At 33.7% G+C, this 21331-nt stretch overlaps 1 protein-coding gene across 1 annotated transcript; it reads left to right on the top strand.

Moving 5' to 3' along the window:
• The first annotated feature begins 568 nt into the window (after positions 1-568).
• On the top strand, positions 569-20287 carry LOC106059355 (alpha-tubulin N-acetyltransferase-like). The gene is made up of 12 exons (XM_056042769.1): positions 569-657; positions 5884-6005; positions 6905-6974; positions 8410-8501; positions 8663-8834; positions 9891-10038; positions 10827-10874; positions 11522-11613; positions 12744-12799; positions 13369-13799; positions 14313-14421; positions 17763-20287. Exons 2-12 carry the CDS (start codon positions 5911-5913, stop codon positions 17917-17919), a joined length of 1470 nt encoding a protein of 489 aa, XP_055898744.1. The 5' UTR covers positions 569-657; positions 5884-5910; the 3' UTR covers positions 17920-20287.
• The last annotated feature ends 1044 nt before the right edge of the window (positions 20288-21331 follow it).

The following is a 21331-nucleotide window of genomic DNA, read 5'->3' as shown; positions in this document are numbered from 1 at the left end:
TTTAACCAGACAGACAGAGAGTTCACCAAAAAAAGACTGCCTTTGGCGTACGTTCGTCTCCCATACGGGATACGTGCCCTGCCCAGCGAAACTGTCGGACCATAAGAAGTCCCTCAATTCTTTCCATTCCGGCGTTCGCAAGGACGTTTCAATAGGCGTATGTATATATTCCAGATTTTAAGTGTACTTTTTTTATTCCCTTCTTTGTAAGGGTTTGTCCTCCTTTGGGTATATATATAGGTGCCTGGTAACACAATCTTTATCTAAATCTAAATCTAGAAAAGATCATTGTATGTAATATTAACAGCAGAAGACAAACAAACAAAATGGGTCATAAATTTAGTCTTATTATCTCCCTTTAAATTTGCTCCCGAGTTGTGTTTCAAACAATAAGGCTTGATGTATAAAATGTATCAAAGATATAGTCATTGTTAACTGTTTTATGACTAAAAATGTATATTTTATTTGCATGATCTATTTCGTCAATATATCTAACAGTTTTTTTTATAATTATATAAATCTTTGATTCGATGATTCAAAACCTTTGCTGCGATCCTACTTTGTTTTCCTTGGTGAAGTAAACATGGCTGTGTTTGTCGACCTACGAAATCTGATGCTAACTGACTAGAGATCTAAAAAAAAAAAAAAAAGTTCTAGGTCAATAATATAATTCAATAATTTAAAATCTTGATCTAGGTTTTGATATAAATCCTAAATCTATTTTATTCATAATTCTTTCATTGAAATGTGTAGGCCAATTGAATTATTGACTATTCGAAAATGAAATCATAAATTAAAAATGATAAATCATTGATTCTGAAAATAGTTTACTGAAATGAATCTAATTTGTAATGATGAGTTTATTCTAATATATTTTATAGATCTAGATAAATCTAACAACCATTCAATTGTTGTTCGACTCCAGAACACTGCACATGATAATGATATTTTTATCACTTTAACTATAAGTTATAGATCTAGACACTAGTTTAAGTAAAAATTATACTAGAAAAAGTAAAATTAGATCTACTATCTAGAGATTATCTTTAATCTTACCATATGTGACTATGACAAAATGCAATATTATTATAATATAGTAGTATACTTATGGTTCACGTCTCTATAGAGTCTAGATTACTAAATTAGATATCATTTAGATCAGTGATTCCCAAAGTGGTCTATATAATAGACCCCCAGGGGTCTACAAAGACTTCCAAGGGGTCTACGAAAGTGAAAAAACAAATTGGGGGTCTATGAGATGTCCACGGGGGTCTACGATAATAGATATCATTTAAGCTTGTCTTTCAATACTTTCATACACTAATGAATAGTATCTTACTTAGTTAATCCTTAAAATATTTATACTGCTATTCAAATGAAAAATTATTGTATTTAATTTCAATAATTATTTAAATAATAATTTTGTAAGTAATGTTTAGCAAAAATTATTACAGGGGTCATTTATTACATTATTACATCCATAGCAACGGATCATAAATCTGAAAAATGACATTTCCAGTGTGGTTGGTGATTCCAGCAATACATATTAATTTTTATTTTAATTGGTTTCAATTTGAATTTTATCAATAAAAAAAAAAGATAGATCTATAGAACTAAGTATGTAGTTTTAAATTACTTTTTCACTTTTCAACTCACTACGGATAGAAATCAGTTTTTTAAAAATATTGATGAATTTGAAAAAATTTGCAAGTTAAACATGGGGGTCTACCGAAAACGAGACAAAAAAGTTTGGGAACCACTGATTTAGATGTTTAGATCTAAATCTAGTGATAGTAAGATGAAAAAATGTAGCTGTACAATAAGTTTTGAATAAGTGTGAACAAGTCAGTATTCCAGTATTGTTGTAAATTAAATAGATACAATTCATTAATTCAAGGTCTGACAATGTGAATGTCAATATAACTATATAATAATTTATATGTATGAGAGAATAAGCAAAAGTCTTAAATTTGGAATGGGACAGCCATCATCTACTGCTAGATTTATAACTTGTAGTTCGATATGGATCTCTCTCTCTCTCTCTCTCTCTATATATATATATGTATATATATATATATATATATATATATATATATAGGCCCTAATCTATAGAATAGATCTAGACAGACATTTAAAGTTTTTAGGTCATGCTCCCTAGGGGCAAAGTTAATGTGGTGGTGTATACAAAGTGGCGTAGCATTCAGAGTGCGAAGGGCCCACGACCATTTAAGGGCCTATAGCCTTTGGTGTAACAACCATGGTGCCAGGGAGCATTAACCTATAGGTAACAATAAGCTATAGCTTAGGGGCCCTAAAATGTTGAACTTTTGTGCTACTATCGTGACTATTATATACAAACTAAGGTACTAGAATTTTCTTCTCACACACTAATTCGTCATATGGAGGAGGGGAGGTGACAATCAACATATTCTTGAACCCAGGCCCCTGGCTTCCTTACTATGCCTCTGTACAAAGGCACTATTATACTATTTGTTTCCTTCTTCCCTAGTGCCATATTTGATCATGGATCAGATTGGCTGAATCAGCCAGGAAAATCAATGACTCAATCTCTAATAAACATGCACACCAGATTGACATATAGATATTGTTACGAATCTCACTATCCAGGCTCTCTGTAAACTGCACCATACACCACCAACTTAAAGAACTTGACAACTCAGGGCTCCAAAGTAACGTAACACTTTAATAGTTGAATAAATAACAGCCAATACTGTACAATTGGCAACACGTAATCTGTACAAATATTTCTCCGTTAATAGCCGTACCGCCGTATCAACTCTTGCACCGGCCTCTCCGTCTCATTCCGGACTTGCACTGGGTTCAACAGTTCAGGACTGACTTCACACACTAGGCTCGTTGTGTTGGACTCGATCACAAACCAAGATCAAGACGCCGTTCGTCTCAACTGTACTTGATAGTACTCCGCACTGAACCGTCGTAATGCTCCGTACAGAATCACACCGCTGAACTGTGCTGTAGTCGACCGTGTTCTGAACTCTTGTCGTGAACCTCCTTTCTGAACCGACTTGACTGCGACACCGCCGCTCTTTATATAGGGTCCCTACTGGCCTTCTAGAACCGGACAGAACGCCGCTCGATGTTTCTAGGTGGTCAGATGACTACAACTCTCGTGACGCTACTGAGCTCTGTTCACGACGTCGATCCTTCCCGAACCATCCTGTTGACACACGACTCGGCTGACCGTCGTAACTCGTCACGGTTGACCGCTCGTCTAGCGCTGGCCTGGGGCGATTTGCGTCGTCTAACTACACTCACACCACTACCCCCATCTGTGCCACCACCAGGTTTATAACAATATGTATAAAATTTAGTTATCTTCTTTTAAGAAGAAATAGGTTGCCTGAATCAGCCAATCACTTTACGTCTCAAATTAACATGAAAGTCTTGACTGGACTTAAATTTAGCATTATAGTATTTATATTGAAATATAAAATTATAATAAAAATATACTGAAATACAGGCATAAACATTAAAATAAAGTGTAATGACTATGATAGTATTGTGTTCTTGAAGAGCATAACTTCTTGATATGAGGGATGATATTGATTAGCTGAATTCTAATATCTGTAATGCTGCCAAACCTGTTTCTATATTAAATCCTGCTCCACACAAATAGGTTGTAGGAAGCTGAAGTAAAGTATCAAATTTTGTGGTAGTGTATGCTTCAGACAAGCTTGACTAGAATTTATGGAATAGTTGATCTGTGTATCTTTGTTTTAAATCAGAGTCAGATTCTACATCATTGCAAAGTTTTTATTGATGTTCAAAAAGTTTTTCCATAACTAAGAAGCGCTAATAAAATCATTTTTTATTTTATTATTTGCTATTACTTAAGAAATGGATGGCTGCCTGGTCATGTGGTATAGGCACTGGACCGTCTTGTGGATCCTTGGTTCATACCCTGCCTGCTGCCATCCCCCATCATCCTGTGGGAGGTTTGGACTAGGAAGTAAATTATCTTCAACTCTGAAGAACATCCAAAACATGTAAAGCAACAAAAAAAAATGAACAAAACATTTAGATCTAATTCTCAATGCAGGCCTACTAGTTAATTACTCCAATAGTTGATGGAATAGCTAATGAGGCCTCATGGAAAACTAGTGTTCCGCAGAACCCTGTTTGGGAAACACTTATATGATATATAAATAATAATGGAGTTGTAGGATTAGACTATTGGTTACATAAATGGTTTAAATTTACAATTAATAAAGGACAGTTAAGTGTGATGCATCTGTAATTAATGCTAGTTTAATAATCTTCTTGTGAAATTAAGTCCAAAGCTAGGAACTATAATCCTGTAGTACTTAGATGTATTAGACAAAAGGATGGATTACACTTAGACCTCTGGAATGCGCTTCAGAATGTTTTCATAATGGTTATGGGTTTGAATGACGAAAAGTCACCTAGCTATAGTTGTTTTATTTTGATTCACCTCAACCACCTCAGCTATCCCTTAGTCTGTTGAACCATCGGGGAACCACACAAGATCTGTCAACTGTCCACTCCTCTCTGGCCTTTGCCTTGGTAAGAATTTCATTCATTGACAGGCCTGTCCATTCTTTGATGTTGTCTTCCCATCACTTCCTCTGTCTTCCTCTTCTTCTTGATACTGTCCCTTGAAGGAAGATCTTTGTGAGCCCTGAATTAGTTTGAATAGTGTTTTAATTTACTGTTTTAAAAGTCCTTTTCTTACATTGTAAACGCTAAGGTTGGTGTCACAGTCAAAATAGTTATAACTTATTGCACCTTATTGTTCTTTGGTGAATTTTATGAACACAGAGTGTGAAAATGTAAATAGTGAACATGAGTTTGGTATGACAGGAGGTGAGATCATATTATTATTATTATTATAGCTTTTATATAGCGCTACTTTCATGCTTATAGCATGCTCAGAGCGCTTTTTGGTCCAATCTCATTTGTGGACCAGTGGGGGGGGGGGGGGGGGAGGGAAGGGGGTATCTAGGAGTTGGTTTTCCGTGCTGCCTTTAGGCACTCAGTAAACACAACTCTGCCCGAGTCGGGTGTCGAACCTCGAGCCCCCTTCTAGGTAGCCAAACCAAGTTCAAGTGCACTTGGCCTCTCGACCACGCTTCTCATATGAGAGAGAGAGAGAGATTAGTCAGTTAGGAGAGCTAGTAAAGGTATAGTAAGTTGGTTAAGTATAATAGGGGTAGAAAGACAGTATGTGGTAGCAAGTTGTTGTAGCAAGTTGTAGGATGTTAATTTTAAAAAGTATATGATTGATGTTAAGACTGAAAACAAATCTTCAAACAAGAAAAACATTTAAAAAAAATACTTTTTATACATTTTAACAAAGCTTATATTAAGTGTAATTGTATCAGTTAGTTTGGATCAATCATGTAATTATATGTATAAATGACCTAGACATATAAATCTGTGCAATAGAAATATTTTTACCAATTACTTTTGTTTAAGGTTTTAGCATTCTCAATGTGCTATGATCCTATCACTTTCTCAATGTGCTATGATCCTATCACTTGTTTGGACCACTAGTAAAATGGGAAGGAAACAATGGTGAATGTTTACATATCCACTCAGGGCTCGAGTCCTCAAGGGAACTAATTCAATTTATACCACCACATTTGTCAAATATGATTTCTTTCCTTTATTCAAGATACCAAACAAAATAATTAATCACCCGTACCAATAGTTAATTAACTAGCTATAGTTTTATATAAACTTTGTAATAACTGCTAACTTTTTATGATATAATTATTATGGATTGACTACATCTGCTTAAGATGAACAGAATATATTTATTTCTTGCGTATTCAACACAAAGTATTTATGAATGCAATACAAAACATTCTTGCTCTCTAGATGTGGTGAAGCCCAACTTTATGTGGAATGGATTTTTCCTTTAATGTCAATAGCATTCTTCCTGAAGAGATAACAGAGGTGGACAGCAGCCTCAAAATATGCAGACAAAATGTCAGTGACAGGTAAGTCATTCGTTTTCAACTACGCAACAAAAACTTTCAGTGCTAGGCACTGTTGTGATATTGGTGGGATGTATGGCTGAGAGGCTTAAACCACTTGGCTATTTGGTCACCTAATAAAGGGGGCTTGAGTTTGAATCCCAACTCGAGCAGAGTTGTGTTAGCTAAGCACCTAAAAGCAGCATAGAGACCTTCTCCCAGATACCCCCCACTAGTCCATAAAAGAAATTGGACCATAGCGCACTTCCCATGCTACAGGCATGAAAGATGAAAAAACAAAATGTCTCTGCTTGATTGAAGCTGCTTTGAGATGCAATCGTTAACAAGCATGATTTTTTTTCTACTCTTCCGTACCATGCTCGTGTGGTATGTGCTTCAGACAGTAATCATGATAATCTCAAGTTCCAACCCTGCCTGCATCCATCCTGTGCATTTCTGAATGAATAGAATGTCTGAAACTTAACCAAAATTGTACTTAAATCACAGAAGCTCAAAATTGGAACCAGTGAAATCTGCCCATGTGGAGTATCACCAGAGAATGCCGACCACGTCCTCCAAAACTGCTCTCTTTACCAAGAGGCCCGTATAAGACATTGGCCCCAAATCACCCCAATAGAAAGAAAACTATATGGAGAGCTCCCTGATTTGGAAACCACTGCGCAGTTCATCTCATGTATTGGTCTAGTCATCTGAACACTCCAACATAACAATGAGAACGAAGAAGAAGAAGAAGAAGTACATAAATCACAAATACTGTAAGGGGGACATTATTATAAATTGTATTTGGCAACGAAGAACAATTAATTACTATGCTTTAATATATTTTATTGTGCAAAATATAATGTACCATAATTCTTACAAGGGCCTGCAATTCTTAAACTAATTTTTTGGTCATTTCTCAGGTTTGGATTCAGGCAACTTCAAAGTATGCTGTATGAGGTCATAGACAGAATGGGAGAAGCTTCTGCCAAAGTAAGTTTCTTGAAATAACTGCCAATTAGTATCTAATGAAGGAGCAATGTCTTGATTTGTAAGCATTTTATGAAAACTATTTCAACATCGTTATCTGATTTAGATTTACTTGTTCTTGATGTAGTTCTATTTTGGACTAAAAATGAAGGACTTTTTTCTGCCATGAACTCTATTAAATGGTATAAATTTAGAGCGTTGTAAAAAATGTTGTAAAATGTTTTACTAATTTCGGATGTTCCTTCGGAGTTGAAGATAATTACTTCCTAGTCCAAACCACCCGCAGGACGACCGGGGATGGGAGCGGGCAGGGTTTGAGCCCTGGACCATCGATAAGTCCCAACAACAGTCCAGTGTGCAAACCGCAGGACCAGGCAGCCATCCAGCGTTAGATATACTAAGGCTGAGAAAAATGGCTCTACCGACAAGTAAATGGGTGAAGGTGGATATCTGAGATATCTAACCCTAACCTTATATCTGTAATCTATAACAAGTTAAAATACTTATCAGATTTGTAAATGTCTCTATTGAAATCTTGAATAAACACAAATTTTTAACCAAACACTAGATGTAGAAGATTAATTATAGTTTCTGTTATATCTTTCTGTTGCTTAAAACAAACAATTCATAAAAGTTAGTGATATGGACTTCTAGTAGGATTCATCCTTTGCTTCAAGTTATTTTCTGCTGAAAACTTTAGTCATCACTTGAATTGTACAGTCTTAGAAACAACAAGCTTTCTTGGCAAGTCTATCCTGAAACTCTGGCAAAGAAAATCGCACATTGACTATTTTTTCTATACAAACTTAACAGCTTTAATTAAACTACATAAGATCTTGTTCAATTTTGACTTCGTGAGAATGCTAAATCTGCTAACATATGAAATAACTTGGCAAAACAATGTTTCATCTAAACTTTTGTGCCTTGTTCTTCATAGACACCTTATAAAAAGAGGAAAAAAACAACACACACACACTCAACACTATCATATTTAGACAAACTTTTTGAACAAAATGTCTCAGCAAAGTTGGACAAATCTTAGAAGACAACAGCCAAACTTAAACTGAACAGTATAAAAACTCGTTCCTTGCTCTGGCAGACTGTATTGATGCTACTCATTGACTAGGATATGAGAAAGGATCAAGATATCTGTAGTCACTCAATGAACTTTTTATGTTGTGTTTGTTCTATAAGTGTGAATGTCTATAAATTTCCAAAAAAAGATCAATAATGCATTCTTAGTCTTAGTTTTAAAAAAAAAAAAAAAAGAAAAATGAATAAAATGCATAAAGGCATCTGTTATGAATGCACCATACATCTATGATCTCTATAAAATATGCTATAACTTTTATTATTTTCATTATTGTATTAATTTTAAGTCAAATTTGTTCAGCTGATGTATTAAACCACATTTAATACTTTTTGTTTGTTTTTATAGGCTCAAGGCTTGCATGGCCCAATCACTACCGGGAAAAAAATGGAAATTTCAAACCATAGACTCTATATAATGAAAGATGTGCAGAGCAATAAGTAGGCCATCACAAATTATTGCAAATGATTATAAAGTATCTAAATACAGTCATTTATAGTTATAAATTTTTTGATATTACAATTTTAACAAATTAGTCTAGCAAAATTCACTTTTAGAAAAGAACATCTTATTATATTTTTTTTTTTATATCTTCCTGCAGCAGTCACGGGTTGGTGGTGGGTTTTCTAAAGATGGGATGCAAGAAATTGTTTGTCTATAACCACAGTAAAATTCAACAAGAAATGGAGCCTCTCTGTGTTCTTGACTTCTATGTCCATGAGTCTCGTCAGAGGATAGGCTGTGGGAAAAAACTTTTTGAATACATGCTGATGGTAGGTTATGAGTGCTTAGAGTTTAAGTTTTTTTTCCCTTTACTGAATATTTTTTCACTGGCATCAATTTCTGAGTGGTCAATATGAGCCGCAATTATATATTCTAAATTGTATCAATTACGCTGCTTATCTAATAACAATTTTATAAATCTTCTAAAAAAAAAATAATAATTAAAAAATTTTGGTCAACCAAAACAAAATCTGTCTTTTGAATAATAAAAGTGATTTCTAAAAAAAATTAATTAGTACATTATCACACATATATAATTTTCTTTATGTTGAGGATAATATTAAAAATTCTTTTTTTTTTTGTTAATTTGAAAGTTGCTTTCGTCATGTCCTCTGTGAATTGATCTCCCTTAGCAAAAAAGACTCCTTTTTAAAATTATGTCTGATAAAATGAATTATTGAAATGATTCTTTTGCTATGATTGTTAAAACTATTATTAATAGGTTATGTTAATATTAAGGCAATGGGGGCATAGTGGCTGAGTGGTAAAGTGCTTGGCTTTCAAGTTGAGGGGTCTCAAGTTAAGTCCTGGTGAAGAGGGCATTTGGAATTTCAGGATTTTAGGGGGCCCCTGAGTCCACTCAACAAGAATGTGTACCTGAGATTAGTTTGAGAAAAATAAAAAGGGAGTTGGTCATTGTGGTGGCCTCATGACACCTTTGTTAACCCTTAAAATGCGTGTGGTATATTAGCCTCTAAACATCAGAATTGTAATTCCATTTGTTATGCGCTCATTGTAAAACAGCTCAGCACTTTAAGGGTTAAAAGTGGGTAACAGAAACAGATGACCTTTATATATTGAACAATTTTAATGGTCAAACCAGAGTTTTTAAACCAGAGTTTTCCCTGTGTGGCCAGTTAGGTATTTTTTTCCCAAAGATATAGACTAACTGTCAAACTACTAGGAAAATCATGAGAGCTATTTTAGAAATCCCACCTGCTGTGAAGTTTAACAGTAGGGAATAAAATAAAAGGCATAGATCTTATACATGCCAACATTGTTTTTTGTTTTGTTTTTTTTTGTAATAGTTTTACAATTATTTACAGAATGAAGGAATTCCAGTGCAACATTTGGCAATAGACAGACCTTCCACTAAGTTTTTATCTTTCTTAAGCCGACACTATGGCCTCCAGAATATTATACCTCAAGTCAATAATTTTGTTATTTTTGAAGGATTCTTTAACAACAGATCAGGTAGATGTCTACTTCATTTATTTAGGATGATTGTATAACTTCACTTGATATTCACCTGTCTCTAAGTCTTTAGGATTGTTGGGGCACCACACATGATCTCTACATTTCACTGTCTTTCTAGGAGTAGTCTTTTTCTGTCCATTACTTGATATTGTCTTTCCATTGCCTTTTTTTTCTGCTTCTAATTCTGTTCTCTGGCACTGTTCCCTGTCACAGGGTCTTTGTGAGCCCTGTGGATCTTGTAATATGACCATACATACTTGGCTTGCATTTTTTGACAATGGTCAGAGGTCATCATTGGGTCCCATCGCCATTGTGATCCTGTTTCGGATATCCTCCATTTGTGATGCTGTCTTTAAAATTGTAGATGATATCTAGAATGTAGTATTTTGACTCCATGTTTAGGATCCTTGTCTTTAATTCTGCAGTTAGAGAGAGTCATTGATTCACATGCTCACAAGTTGCCATGACCATGGAGCGCATCAGTCAGCCTTTTGTAACATTCCTTGACATAATTCACTTTGTCCATAGTTGTTGTTAAACTAAAAAGTCAGATAATCAATGCTGATAACAAAATGTTTGTATTCTTGTATTTCTTAGCCTGTTAGAGACAAGTATTTTTTAAAAATTATGATAATTATATAACTTTATGATCTTTGCAAAAATTCGTCTTACAATTGTACCATACATTACAAATACCAAAACATTAAAATGATAGTAATTAAATATGTTCATACCATAGCTGCACTCAAACCTTACTTTGAAGTATTACCTGTTTTTTTATTTAGGAACCAAAAATGGGAGACCAAGCAGCATAATTTCCAGGCCACCATCAGGTAGGCTACTATAGAGAATCTTAAATTTGTCAAGACAACAGAGTAAACACTTTTTGTGATAGTATAAGTGTTTGTTTTGTCTGGCCAGCAATGTTTTCTTATTGTACTGACAAGCTGGACGAAAGAGCTGCTGAATGGTACAAATGTTTGCTTGTTGACAGAAAAGTGGGATAGTGAAAGTATGTTTGGTCTGCTGAATGGTACAAATGTTTACTTGTTGACAGAAAAGTGGGATAGTGAAAGTATGTTTGGTCTGTTGAATGGTACAAATGTTTGCTTGTTGACAGAAAAGTGGGATAGTGAAAGCATGTTTGGTCTGTTGAATGGTACAAATGTTTGCTTGTTGACAGAAAAGTGGGATAGTGAAAGCATGTTTGGTCTTTTGAATGGTACAAATGTTTGCTTGTTGACAGAAAAGTGGGATAGTGAAAGCATGTTTGGTCTGTTGAATGGTACAAATGTTTGCTTGTTGACAGAAAAGTGGGATAGTGAAAGCATGTCTATAGAGAATCTTAAATTTGACTTATCACCTTATACATTTTTTTTTACTAGTATGAATTAGTATAATTATGCTGGTTGGAAATTATCTTATTAAACTGTAACTTTCCATGAATTTGAAATAAACTCAATGTATTATATTTTTAAAGGTCACAGAAGTCAACCTAGGATATCTAGTTCTCCTCATCAGAACCAGTACTTGAATCAAACACTGAACAGAAATATGTTCAAAGAACAAACAGTAAGTATTTATTGAGTTTTATCTATGACTTGTAATTGTTATTGTTTTAGACTCAATTAATCATGCAATCAATACAGTTTTGTTCTAGATAGTCCAACACATCAGTCATCTGACACACTCAGTCATCTGACACACTCAGTCATCTGACACACTCAGTCATCTGACACTCAGTCATCTGACACACTCAGTCATCTGAATTATTCAGTAATCTGACACACTCAGTAATCTGAATTATTCGGTAATCTGAAACACTCAGTCATCTGACACACTCAGTCATCTGACATACTCAGTCATCTGACACACTCAGTCATCTGACACACTCAGTCATCTGATACACTCAGTCATCTGACTTAGGACACAAGTAAATTCATGTAATTTACGTCTGTTGTAGATTTTTTTATTGTAGTAGGTTTAAATATTTAAGTACAGCATGTGAAACAGGGCATGGTGGCTGAGTAGTAAGTCACTTGGCTTGGGGTACGTAAAGGCTGTTGGTTCTTTGTGCTGCCCACATGACACACTTATTAACTGTTGGCTATAGAAACAGATGACCTTTATATCATCTGCCCCATAGATTAAAAGGGGTGCTTTACTTTTTTTTTTTTTTTTTTTTTTTTTTATATATATGAGAATGTACAGTTTTTCAAAAATTAAAATTATATGTTTTGTATTTTCTTAGATCAATAAATTTTTTGGCTTACACTTGTACACATGAAAGAATACAGTATTACATCTTAAATAAAAATTTTCTTGCTATATGGTTACATTGTTTAAAGTACATCTAACCTCTGGTAATCCAACATTTTTTAAAAATCTCACACTCTTTTGGTCCTGTAACTGTCGGACTGTCAAGAGTAAACTATGCTTGAAAAAAAAAAGGCCTTAGATATGATAACAAAAAAAAAGTGGATTGTGTTCCTTTGTTAAGTCGTTTATGCAATAAAATTCCATAAGGATTGTAATTGTTAATATAGATTTGATATGTATGCTTTGTAATGATCAATTGTAATGATCAATGACCAAAACATTACATCTTATTTTAGTTTAAGATACCTTTTTGCTAACATTTTAATTCGAAAAGCTAAGATAAAATGCCCTATTCTTCTAGTCAATTCTCTTCTTTTATACAGAATGGTGATTACAGCTGGACAGTGTCAGGGTTATCTTCTCGTCCTCAGTTACAGAGGTACTTCCTTAGTTCATTGAACACAGTTTTTGCCATTTTAGCAATTAATATTCTGATGAAAGCAATATTTAAATTTCTCTCTTTCACTTGCATTTATGACTAGTTGTATGTTAAACTCACATATGTTTTGAACACTGATTGTGTGTTTAACTTACATATGTTTGAACACTGGTTGTGTGTTTAACTTACCTATGTTTCAACACTGATTGTGTGTTTAACTTACATATGTTTGAACACTGATTGTATGTTTAACTTATTTATGTTTGAATACTCATTGAGTGTTTAACTTACATATGTTTGAACACTGATTGTATGTTTAACTTATTTATGTTTGAATACTCATTGAGTGTTTAACTTACATATGTTTGAACACTGATTGTATGTTTAACTTACATATGTTTGAACACTGATAGTGTGCTAACTTACATGTTTGAACACTGTGTGCTAACTTACATATGTTTGAACACTGATTGTGTGTTTAACTTACATATGTTTGAACACTGATTGTGTGTCTGACTTACATATGTTTGAACACTGATTGGAAAAGTTTTCTTTCTTTTTTGTTTAAGTCACATGGGAGCTGGACAGCAGATGTACAGTCGGCATGGAGTGAGCTCATTGACTAACATCAACTCTCGACCAACGAGGGGCTACACCCCCTCCAGGGAACACACAACTTCTAACGAAGGAAACAATCCTAATCTCAGCAGAGGCTTTGATGCAGGGTCTGACGTTTTACAAGAGCAAAATGCTCACCCTGATCAAAGATTTCCTAAAGACCACATACCATATCAAAATGACAGGGGAGGAAATTCATACACTTCTGTATCAAGAACAGGAATTAGCAATGTAAATTATAATTACCAGGAGGCTAACAGTAATACTTCTTCTACACCCATTGTAGATCCTCGCTATCCCAAAGATGTCAACTCCCACCAGTTACCAAACATATCATCAGTAACTCACAGACCTCCTAGTGGTCGTCAAAATAATTACATCTGTAAGTTTTTAAATTTAGAATTAACAAACCATCCCGAAACATAGCTCAATTTTTTTGTTTGTTTGTGCATCTTAGATAAACTTATTAAAATGGTTTCATTATAATGATTTATTGAAGATATGTTAAAAGAAGCCCAAAGAATGTAAAGACCAGAAAATAGATAATTTGACAGCACCCTTATGAGGCCAACTTGATTATTCTCTGACCAAAAACATTTATTGAGCATACATTTTTAAAAAGTTCAAGTCAAAATGTTACCATATTTAAATCCTGACATTATATAACTATAGCTGGAAATGAAGATTTCAAGAAAATGTAACCATCAGAAAATTAAAGTCTTAGTAATTTTATTTTTAAACTGTAAGCCTAATGCTATTTAAATGTTGTAAGTCTAGAACAACACTAAAACATTATGACCATTCACTTTTTTGCTACTTAATGTTGAACAATAGTAACACTCATCAAAAGCTACGCCTGTTTTCATGTATTTATATAATATAAATCTATTCTTAGCTAAACTTGATCCGTCTTTCCCACACCATGACGGTTCTCCAGCCAGATACCAAAACTTTCTAAACTTGCACAGCACATATCAAGGCAGAAATGGACATTTGAACCTACCGTAAGATCTCATATTTTTACATCATACTTTACATTAGGTGGGGGTGGGGGGTGGAGTGGTGGAGGGAGCTTTAAGGTTTTTTAACACTTTCAGTGTGTAGTTACTCTTAGCAAGTAACTTGGTATATAATATTAGTTTCGCTATATACCGGTATATATATATATATATATATATATATATCTTTTTAATGTTAAACTTTTTATTTCTCTCTTTATTTTTTATTTTTCCCACATGTGAGAGTGATTGTTCTTTGATTTGGTTGTAAATAGAATATTGGACCAAGTCTTTTTTTTAAATTGACAAAATTGTCTTATTGGTTCCGCTTTTTAGTCTATACCACGTGACCCAAAATATTTAAATAATACTTAAATTTCTTAGTGCATTTTTTCATCTTTTATTAAATTTAAAGTGACAAATAGTGTTAAAGTTTGTGATTTGTCAATATTTATGGATTAAAAGTAGAATCCTAAGCTTAAATCTTTCGAAGCAGGACGTTTTGGCGCCGCCGTTTTGGCGCGAAGGTCGTTTTGGCACGAGCCGTTTTGGCGACGGGACGTTTTGGTGCGAAATACATTATGTACGTTTATTGTATTATTTCTTTTAAAAGAATTATTCATTTCTATGTTTTGCATGAGTGTTTGTGTTAAGACATATTTTTCATGTACTAAATGTAAATGTGTGTTTGTTTTTCACATCATTTTCTTTAATAAACATTTTGACTTGTGAATGTGTGTTTATTAAGAGGCACACTTTTATTTTAAAAAAAGTTTTTTAAGATATTACTTTAAAATTAAAAATAAAATGAATCGATGATAGACTAAAAATTGATGCAATTATTTGTTTACATTAACATTGGTTTATTTAATGACTGTATGGTATCTCCAGTTAACAATACCAAACACTTGCTAATAATAAGTAAAACTAAATACATGTACCATGTTTCTCAAAATACTTTCAGTTAAGTATACATAGACACCATGGTTATTTACCTAAGTCTCTGGAATTCAAGGGCTCATTAAAAAAAGCTACGTGCTTATTAAATTATCGTCAAATGATATCTCGCGCCAAAACGTCCCGTCGCAAAAACGGCTCGCGCCAAAACGTCCCGGCGCCAAAATGGCGGCGCCAAAACGTCACGTACCGTAAATCTTTTCATATATCAATTTTTTACTGAATTTTTTAATATATTTTTTTTCTATACTCACAGTTTAAGCTGATTGAAAGAAATTATTTTTTTTTTACACTTTTGTAGCCAATTTATTTTCCTTAAAAATAAGGTCAAATATGTTAGATCTGATAATAAAATAAAAAAGTTACATCAGTTATAGTAACAGTACCCCCTAGCTAATTTTTGTTCTTCCCAGAAAACTCCATTTTTAAAAATTAAAATCATGCGCACCGGTTTGTTAAATCATTGTAATATTAGAAGAATTGAGTTTCTTTTCTATTTGAAACATATTTGATGCTGGTTGCAGCTTATGTCCATTGTTGTGAATGGTATCATGTTGTGAGTGTGTGCCTGCATTCACCCGTAAGTTATTTCCTTGTGTACTTGTCCGTTACACATGGTATATTTAAATAGGTCAGTGGTATAATATGTGTTTGGATTGGAGATTGAGACATAGAGATTGGGGGAGAGGCAGGCGGGTTATGTTGGAGAGCCTACAATGGTTGAATAAATGAATTTGTGTTCAAAGACTACGACAAGCCATCATAGTTACTTATTTTTAGTGGTTATACCTTTTGAATAGCATGACATCCATGAAAAGTGGGAAGCGCTTTGCTTCCAAACTTGGAGTCCTGGGTTTGAATCTCGGTGAAGACTGGGATTTTTAATTCAGGATTTTTAGGGTGCGCCTGAGTCCACCCAACTTTAATGACTACTTGACTTTAGTTGTGGAAAGTAAAGGCAGTTGGTCGTTGTGCTGGCCACATGACACCCTGCTCATTAACCATTGGCCAAAGAAACAGATGAGCTTAACAGCATCTGCTCTATAGATCACAAGGTCGGAAAGAAGAACTTTACTTAATTTACATCCCTGATTTGTTCTAACTGACCTTTCATAACACGATTTGGTTCCAAGTTGAGTAGGCTTTGTGTTTGTACTAAGAAATGATGTTAAAAATCTTTAAGTCATGCTAAATAATATCCTTTCATTATTGCTATACCATGTACATCATAATTTTCTTTGATATATTAAAATTTATCATTTTCAATTTTCCTTTCCTTTGATATAATAATATATCTTTATTAGCATTGGGAATATTTTTAATTACAATTGTGAATGTTAAAACAACAATAGCAAAGAAAATGAATGTTCATGTTTCACTCAAAAATTATATAAGAGGTTTAAACAGCAAGATGGATTTTATGTAAAACTCTGCCTTTACCAGTACAACTGATTTAATACAATGAACTGCAGATAATACAAACTTACTCACAGTGAAATTCTGTTTAATTTAAATTTGCTTTATTTTTTTTTTCCTTCTTTATCCTTTTTTTAAAAAAAGTGTAAATTATGCCTGGCTTCTGATAATTGGAATTAAACTGATCTCCCAGATTTGTAATAAGTCAGGAGGGGCAGTGGCTGAATGCTAAAGCTATTGGTTTCTTCCAAACGGAGGGGTCCCAAGTTGGAATCCTTGGAAGACTGGGATTTTTAATTTCAAAAACTTTAGGGCGCCTCTGAGTCCACCCAGCTCTAAATGGGTAACTGACATTATTATAAAGGCTATTGATCATTATGTTGGCCACATGACACCTTTGTTAACTGTGGGCCACAGAAACCTTTACATCATCTACCCTATAGTCCACATGGTCTGAAAGGGGGACTTTACTTCTTTTGTGACTGCTGTGTTTTAGAGCATCATTACACTCTTCCGATTTAATTATCTTAGCCCAGTTTTTTTAAAAGATATTTTTGTATTGAACTATATCAACTATTGTATACACAACTTATAATATCTCATTCAGAGTAAATCAGTTACACTCACTAAAAGCTCAAAATATCTTCAGGACAGAAGACTATGAAGTTAAGTAGTAATAATACGTAAAACACTAAACCATCACTCACAAAAATACAAAAACATAACCTAATAAAATAAAGGCACAACATTTATGGCACATTTTTATTCTTTATGCTAGGATAAATTCTTACAAGTATTCCTTAATCTGTAGTGCCATTAGAGCATGGAATAGTTTGCCTGAATCAGCAAGGAAAATGGATGACTTAAGCTGAGTTTAAGTCTTGACATGAACAAATTAGGACATAATTATCTTCTATTTCGAACGTGATTAATGCATAAGATAAATTAACTGTTGTTTTTCATTTCTCTAATAGACCTTCACCAGTGCCAGCACATGAACCAGTGCCCTCTGCTTCAACACTTATTGCTCACCCTTCTAACCAAAACAGCTCATGGACTGTGATGGGTGTCCTGAGGGACCAGAGGATGACAAGTCCACTAGCAGCCAGACACAACAACAGGTTGTGGTGATAATGAGCTCATTTGTACGGACACATGTGTATATATATAAATATAAGTGACAAGCTGTGGCCAGTCTGCTGTGATATTATCCTGTGACTGTAATAAGCCAATTTGATATTTTTATAGACGTCTAATACTTCACATACCTTATCACACTCTGGCTTACACTTCAAATGTACTTCTAGTCCATTTTCTCCAAGTATCTTACATTTTTCAACTATTACTACAACTGTACTACTGCCTTCCATCCTATCAGCTCCTCCTTCTTAAACCAAGTTAAACAATTATCATCTCATCTTTGTCTTGATAGGCTGATTGCATGTGGTGCCAGAGTTGATAAACCCATGCAAGGCTGATTGCATGTGGTGCCAGAGTTATAAACCCATGCAAGGCTGATTGCATGTGGTGCCAGAGTTGATAAACCCATGCAAGGCTGATTGCATGTGGTGCCAGAGTTGATAAACCCATGTAACTTAGCATTAGCTCCAAGTTTGTTTTCTTCTGTTTTCTATCCTTGCTACCCACTAATCTATTGTTTGCATACCCAGAATAGTCCCAGCACTCAGGATGCCTTGTCATTTATAAAGAAAAAAAAAGTGTAACCAATTACAGGTGTATGATGTTTTTGTAAAGTTTGGGACACTATTTTTCCATTTATATCCTTGTCAGATGACATCTATGTCCTTTGCCAGTTTTCTTTGTTAAAAAGACAAGTTATGAATAACTTGTGTATCCTTTGCCAGTTTTCTTGGTTATAAAGACAACCTTTGTTTGTTGGTTCATTTATTGCCTACAAAATTTAGCTACACACTTCTGTGCCTTTATTGAACAGCTAGTCCTTTGTGAGTGTGGCTAGATTTCCTGTGTTGACTTGATGAGTTCATGATAAAATCTGTGATACAATGTATTGGTATTTATTCTTTGAATTACAAAAGACAAATGCTGTTATTTGTTCTGTAAGTGAAACTGGATACTATTTAGAGATTTCTATTTTCATCCTGAACACTAAGTTATCAATAGAAACACACTAACTGTCATATTGGAAAACAGTAAGACATACTATTGCGATGATTGCATTTATAGTTAAACTTTTTGTTGTACTATTGTCTTTTATAGGGATCTTTTCTTTCACTTACAGGTCTTAGCGTATTGTCATAAAATACTTATGATATTCTCAATTTTACTTATTATTTTCCCTTGTAATTTAATAATTGTTTTTTGTTTTGTAAAAAAGTTAATAACTTTTATAGATTTTTTGGCCAAAATATGTAATTTTCAAAAAGTTCAAAGTTGGTCAAAGTTACCCTACCCTTAGTATTTGGTTTTTATTACATTTTTTTCCTATTATTTACTGTTTATATTAGTAGTGTTGAATTGAATAAATAGTTGGCAATGTTAGTTTTCAATTTTGAAACTGTTAGAAAGAAAAAAAAAGCCATTAAAAATTGTAAGAACTAAAGTTTGTTTTTGTTCAATCCTCAAAAGGCATTTTCCTCTATGACAAGTAGATCACTGTATGTGACTGAAATGTTGCTGTTCAATTTTGTTTCAAAATTACTGTTACCGTGTCTTAACCATTTCCTGCCTTCATAGTTCTTTCACAAACTGAAGTAGAAGGTTCATTAGTAGAAGTTGAATTGGTTGAATAATCTACTGCTGTCCATAGCTTTTCTTAATGTGGTCCATCAAGTTGGCATCCAGCTACTTATGTTTTATAATGGTCAAGTGACTTTTCTCTCAGGCACACAAACATAATTGATGTGGTCAGTGGTTATCGATAATATAAATATTTTATCCACCACCACCACCCTCTTCCCCATTATGTTTTTCATTTTAACCATGGACATCGAATAGATTTCTCTATCTGCTGCTTTTAGATAACTTTCTTTCTAAAGAAAGTTGCAATAATTATTTTTTTTATTGACAATATGAATGTAGATTTTCAATATGAACTTGTTAGCATCCTTTAAGAAATGTTAGCATCACATCCTTTAAGAAATGTTGACTTAACATCCTACACATTTTGAACTGTAAAAGTAAATATCCTTTAAGAAATGTTGATAACATCCTAAACATTTTGAACTGTAAAAAAAATATCCTTTAAGAAATGTTGATAACATCCTAAACATTTTGAACTGTAAAAAAAATATCCTTTAAGAAATGTTGACATCACATCCTACACATTTTGAACTGTAAAAGAAATATCCTTTAAGAAATGTTGACTTAACATCCTACACATTTTGAACTGTAAAAAAAAAATATTTGTCCATACAAAACATACTTGAAATTTTCCATCTAATACTAATCTAATTTTATCAACAAAAATATTTTTGATAAACCATCAAGAGATATTTCAATAATAAACAATGTAAAACACTTTGGCTTTTTAGTGTTTAGTGTCTTGTTTTTCCAAGTGAATATTGTGCAGTCCCTTAAGACAAGCTGTAATTTAAATTGTCCAGTCTGCCTTTCTCAGTGTCTAGCCAGAAACTCTAAATTTTTCCCCCCCCTATTTTTTCCAATTTCATTAATGATAAAAAGATATTTATTTCGCCTTTGCTCACATGACCATTAATGGCCATGCATTAGAATTTCGCTGATCATTTCTTCTATTTTTGGCTCCATCATCTCCAATGATGATAATTATGATAAAGACATCAACAACAAAATAGCCAAGGCAATCGTCACAATGTGGGACAATACCTTGATGACTACCAGTAGTACCAATACAAAAGCCTTAGTCTACTGGACCTGTGTGATGACGACTGTGCCATACGGTAGTGAAACATGGTCAACCTACTTTTTGCAGGAAAAAAAGTCTTCCACCTCTGATGCTTAATGCGGATTTTTTAAATAAGACGGCAAAATAAAATAACCAATGAGGAAGTGCTTCGAAGAGCTGGGTGCTAGGACAAATATTTTTTTCAGCTCTATTTTTGTTCGCACTATTTTGTTGGGTAAAAGAGGCACTGGATAGATCCAAGTAATGAATTACAATCGTATGGGAAGGTCCTGCATTGCAGAAATACCAGAAGTAGTAAGAAGGATGAAAGTGCAACAGTGACTGGTGATTATATATGCCCAACTTGTGTATCAAGGATTGACTTCACATGAGAAGTTGCAAAGGTAAAAGATCATTTCTCAAAAGGTAAAATGACACAGATTTCACCATTACATGAATGATAAATCTTCTTATCTTATATCATACAGACGTTACTTCAAAATAGAAGAGGATTACGTCCTACGCGTCATTATAATTATTTATTTTACATCAAATTTTATATTAATTTGAGTACCTAACAATAGAGCTAAAAAAATATCCATTAATATTTTTTTGCATAAAGATTGTATTAATAGGGCAGAAAAAAAAATATACTGAAATAATACATAAAATGATTACCAGCACATAGTGTTATTAAAA

The sequence above is a fragment of the Biomphalaria glabrata genome, chromosome 9 (genome assembly GCF_947242115.1).
Source record: "Biomphalaria glabrata chromosome 9, xgBioGlab47.1, whole genome shotgun sequence".
NCBI classification, from domain to species: Eukaryota; Metazoa; Mollusca; class Gastropoda; family Planorbidae; genus Biomphalaria; species Biomphalaria glabrata.
This window is presented reverse-complemented; position numbering and strand designations above follow the sequence as displayed.

Bases quoted from the DNA above. Each gene is read 5' to 3' on its own strand.
- LOC106059355 (XM_056042769.1), top strand. From the start codon at position 5,911: ATGGATTTTTCCTTTAATGTCAATAGCATTCTTCCTGAAGAGATAACA. The intron at 10,875-11,521 runs GTAGGCTACTAT...ATATTTTTAAAG, and splicing joins AATTTCCAGGCCACCATCAG to GTCACAGAAGTCAACCTAGG. The intron at 14,422-17,762 runs GTAAGATCTCAT...TTTCTCTAATAG, and splicing joins AATGGACATTTGAACCTACC to ACCTTCACCAGTGCCAGCAC.